Source organism: Sinocyclocheilus grahami, unplaced genomic scaffold (assembly GCF_001515645.1).
Source record: "Sinocyclocheilus grahami isolate Dianchi unplaced genomic scaffold, SAMN03320097.WGS_v1.1 scaffold1193.1, whole genome shotgun sequence".
Taxonomy (NCBI): Eukaryota; Metazoa; Chordata; class Actinopteri; order Cypriniformes; family Cyprinidae; genus Sinocyclocheilus; species Sinocyclocheilus grahami.
In genome coordinates, this window is record NW_015506372.1 from 273,076 (window position 1) to 277,921 (window position 4,846).

Consider the following 4,846-nt stretch of genomic DNA (forward strand, 5'->3'; position numbering starts at 1 on the left):
TTATTTCCCAGCTGTTTACCTTCACAGACATAACCCACTGTTTTTGTAACTCATGTGTGCTTTTAACGTAAACTTGTGTGAAAGAGAACTTAGTTTAGTACTCACATGCTGTGACAGCTGCTTTCTGTGCGTGTGCTTCGGATGTGTGCGCTCAGAAAACCTTATATCTGAAGTTTAAACTCATGTGGTTTAAAACGCATGAATTTCAGCGTGATAAACATGATAATCAGAACCAAAACAGATGTTTTTAGCAGGCACAGCTGTAATGACACAGCTCTGTTCTGGAAAAGGGGGCGGGGAGCAGCAGCTCATTTGCATTTAAAGAGACAGGCCCGAGAAACCAGCGTGTTTCTGCTTCCACTCAAAATAGGCATTTTCAAAATGAGATAATAAATGATCTGTGGAGTATTTTGAGCTGAAATTTCACAGACACATTCTGGGGACACTAGGGACTTATATTACATATTGTAAAAAGGGGCATAATATGTCTCCTTTAAGCAAAGATAGTACCAGTCTTACGCGGGCACGGCATGCAGCGTAGATTTTGTTTTGTGTGAAAATATGGCAGAAGGCAGTGAAAGGTTTTACAACCGAGTGATGAAGGAAATTATAATGAATTGAATTATGAATGAATTATATGAATGCATCTCTAAAGGGAACCGACTCTCTTGCGAAAATTTAGGATGGCAGTATTTTTCTATACTGCCAGTGGTTACCATGGAAACAGCTTTATTTCTGTTGTTCCAGGAGTGCCACCTGCTGTCAGACAGTGGATTTACATTTGTATTCAGCCCGTTTGCCATGTTTGTTCAAAGCAGTGCATTGGAAAATAAGTTAATGTGCATTCTAAAAATCTAAGCAATTCAAATAATAATGTATAGTGTTATTAACAGAGCTGATAAAACACCTATAACCATTCATCATTTTGATTACTAACCTATTTCTTAAAAATGGCTTACAGCCTGAAATGTCAGATTTATCTTTTTTTTTTTAACAAAACTTTTTTAACATGTAATACATGTTAGTAGATAACATATCATGTTGTAGTCACTCAACCATCATTGATAATGTCATTATTTTATGTTTCTGATGTTGTTGCATTTATTAAAACCTTAACAACTGATTTGGTTGGGGTTGGGGGTGAAATAGGGGTCACCTGAAAAAAAAAGGGTTGGGAACCATTTTTCAAAGACTATAGATAATAATGGGCATAATGTGCTTCTGCTTTCAATCACTAAATGACAGATAACCATCAAATAACTTCAATCACCAAGTGACAATGAATACAGCAACAGAAGAAACAGATACAGAAAACAGTGAAACAAAAGTAAAGTACTGGTAAGTACTAAATCTGCATAATTTGTTGCATAGGATTGCTGGTATTAAGATACCTTATTATTATTCATAATTTTCAAACCTTACTCAAAAGTGCTCAAGTTGTTGGAAAATAGATCAAAGGATTGTTTTACGGCTGTTTAAGATTCTTTATTTCAGTTGCTTTGGATTGCAGAAGTGCTTCTGTTGCCCAAAGGCTTGTCGCCTTTTCTCTGGCAACAAATTCAAACACTAAAAAAAAAAAAAAACTCAACATAAAAAATGCAAAAAATCAGTAAAACTGTAGGCAATTAATATGTATGTTAACTAAACTAATCTATTTACTAAAGGTCTGGTATGGCATGTGTATACACTGATCAGCTTCAACATTAAAGCTACTGCCAGGTGAAATAAATAACATTGATTGTATCGCTACAATGGCATCTGTCAAGGCGTGGGATATATTAGGCAGCAAGTGAACAGTCATTGCTTGAATTTCATGTGCTGGAAGCAGAAAAAAAACTAAATAACATTTATTGTGTGTGTCCTCGCTCATAATAAAGTCTACTGAGACACACACTTTCAAAAGGGCATCGTGTTCCACCATGAGGAATGATAAAACTACTCAACGTGGGTTGCTGAAACATGATATTCAATAATCCAAAGGCTTCTCAAAAAGCACAGACAGATAAACCATCTTCCTGAAGAAGGGAAATCTGAGGAGTGATGTTGCAGCCGTGTGTTTTTGAGGCACTGGAGACGCAGTGCCTCGGTGGGCGGAGCTTGCAAATTCTCATGATTCTAAACTGACTTCAGACATTCATCACACCTGAAGGGTGTATGCGTAGCTACTAATGTATGCTACTAACATAGCATTGAGTAAAAATATGAAAGGAACCCATCTAACTTTATTTTTTATACCTATACAACACAGTGGCACTATAAGCGTAAAGGAGGTCGCACACCGAACGTGAAGTTAACAACTATTTGTGACTAATATCATGCAGTTTAGTGGAAAACTGTGAGTGGTGCTCTGTGGCCCACTGGGATTTTGAACAGCCTCTTAAGTCGTAGCTGGGAGCTGCAGACAGACATTGATGGCGCCGCCGATGTGCCAATTAGACAAACAGTTGTACCTTTCACATTTTTACTGAAAGCATTGAATAATCATTGTCAGAGCACGGTATAAAAAGTAAGTAAACTCTTGAATTTAGTAACTTGTCAATTCTCTTTTAGCTAAGACCCTTCTAAAAACATTTTCTGTAGTTGTTTATTTTATTTTTGTATTTAAGTTTATTTTTTTGACCATCTCTCCCCACAAAGCTGTTTCATTTTATGAATATTTCTAGGTTGTCTTGAAAGCTCTGCTCTCTTTGCATCTGAACTGGCTTAAGGTCAGGACTCAGGAAAACACATATTTTACCTTTAGTTGATTTACTTGTGTGCTTTGGATCGCCTCTTAGAATGTATTGTTTTTTCAGTGCTTGCACAGCGTCCAAGCCCTGGACCAGCAAAGCAGCACTAAACCATATTGCTCCTTCCAGCATACTCTGCATTGAATAATCATTGTCAGAGCACGGTATAAAAAGTAAGTAAACTCTTGAATTTAGTAACTTGTCAATTCTCTTTTAGCTAAGACCCTTCTAAAAATATTTTCTGTAGTTGTTTATTTTATTTTTGTATTTATTTAAGTTTATTTTTTGACCATCTCTCCCCACAAAGCTGTTTCATTTTATGAATATTTCTAGGTTGTCTTGAAAGCTCTGCTCTCTTTGCATCTGAACTGGCTTAAGGTCAGGACTCAGGAAAACACATATTTTACCTTTAGTTGATTTACTTGTGTGCTTTGGATCGCCTCTTAGAATGTATTGTTTTTTCAGTGCTTGCACAGCGTCCAAGCCCTGGACCAGCAAAGCAGCACTAAACCATATTGCTCCTTCCAGCATACTCCATAATTGGGAAGAGGTTTTAGTGTTGATGCCCCTTTTTCTTTTAAAAAACGTGTGAATTATCTATAATGTTCTGACTCCTTTGTTTATTTGCATGTCACACGTTAACCAGTATTTCTTGAGAGCTACCTTTATTTGAAGGGCAGGATAACTGTGAAATTCACACATCCCAAGTCCTTAATTGAATACAATTAGCTTTTGAGAAGTTGTAACACGGAGGGTCATTTACTTTTTCCAGCCTGCCCTGTCAATGACATGTCCAACTGTTTGTGTGTAATTAATCATATTGTGTTCGTCTATGACTGATTTGAAGATCAGAAGCTCCAGCATGGTTAGAAAGCTTTATTATTCATTATTAGCATTCCAGCGACCTGACATTTGAGTAAGCAATATAAAAATCTAGATATTTTCAAACCGTTCACAAACGTATTTTTGATACTGTATATATACACATACCATGTTAGGCATCATTTTTTTAGTTTGTTTTAATTCTCTTTTAACTTAAAAAGGTATCTCAGCAATCATGCCACAAACAAATCATTGCGTGCCACATTATTTATTTACTAATTAATTAATTTTACATTTACATTTATTCATTTAGCAGACACTTTTATCCAAAGCAACATACAAGCGATTAATCAATACAAAAAGTGCTCATAAATAAATACTGCATTAAACAGGTGGCAAAACTAAAATAAATTGTAATGCAATCATTAAGTTTAATCTACCAAAGCTTAGGATGCTTTTGGGAAACTAGGTTCAGAATGTTCTAGCAGCCGTATAGCAATGAGCTATGCAGTTTTAAAATGCATTAAAAAACAAAAAAAGTGTAGTATGTTTTACCATTTACATTTCATGGATTTCTGCAGATTGTCCTCCACAAGTTAAAATGCTGAAAGTAAAATACCATAGATTGCATTTTTTTTTCTTTATAGGTACGTTCTGCAGCCAGAAAACGTTGGCACCGCTGGCAAGACAAACACTCGCTGCGAGTCAGAGTGGCGAGAGCCATGTCCATCCCCACCTCCCCCACCCGCATACAAGCGATTAATCAATACAAAAAGTGCTCATAAATAAATGTTTCATACATTGTTTAGAATAGAACAAGCAAGAGCATGGAGGAATTAAGTGAAACATATATATACAGTGGGTACGGAAAGTATTCAGACCCCCTTAAATTTTTCACTCTTTGTTATATTGCAGCCATTTGCTAAAATCATTTAAGTTAATTTTTTTTCCTCATAAATGTACACACAGCACCCCATATTCGAGTCAGAGTGGCGAGAGCCATGTCCATCCCCACCTCCCCCACCCGCATCAGCTTTCACAGCATCAAGCAGACCACAGCCGTCTGACCTTTACGCAATAGCTTTTCCTCTTTTATAATTCAGCCACACAGTTGGACTGCAAGTGGCACGAGAGACCAAGTGATTGTTTTTGGCCTTTGATGGTCAGGAGTGTGACATCTGACAAGCAGCAAATTTAATTTATATCTCTTGTGTAATTTTGACAATGGCCCCTGAATTGAAGGGTTTTAACTGAACTGGTGAAATGTTTCTTTTCACTCAGCAGATGCAACCATC

At 36.6% G+C, this 4,846-nt stretch overlaps 1 protein-coding gene across 1 annotated transcript in view; it reads left to right on the forward strand.

Moving 5' to 3' along the window:
* Positions 1 to 4,618, forward strand: part of LOC107567879 (corticotropin-releasing factor receptor 2) — an 84,294-nt gene extending 79,676 nt beyond the window's left edge. Inside the window, exons 12-13 of the mRNA XM_016253657.1 lie at positions 4,199 to 4,275; positions 4,549 to 4,618. Coding sequence (XP_016109143.1) covers positions 4,199 to 4,275; positions 4,549 to 4,618 — 147 coding nt within the window. The remainder of the gene's footprint in view (positions 1 to 4,198; positions 4,276 to 4,548) is intronic.
* Positions 4,619 to 4,846: the final 228 nt, after the last annotated feature.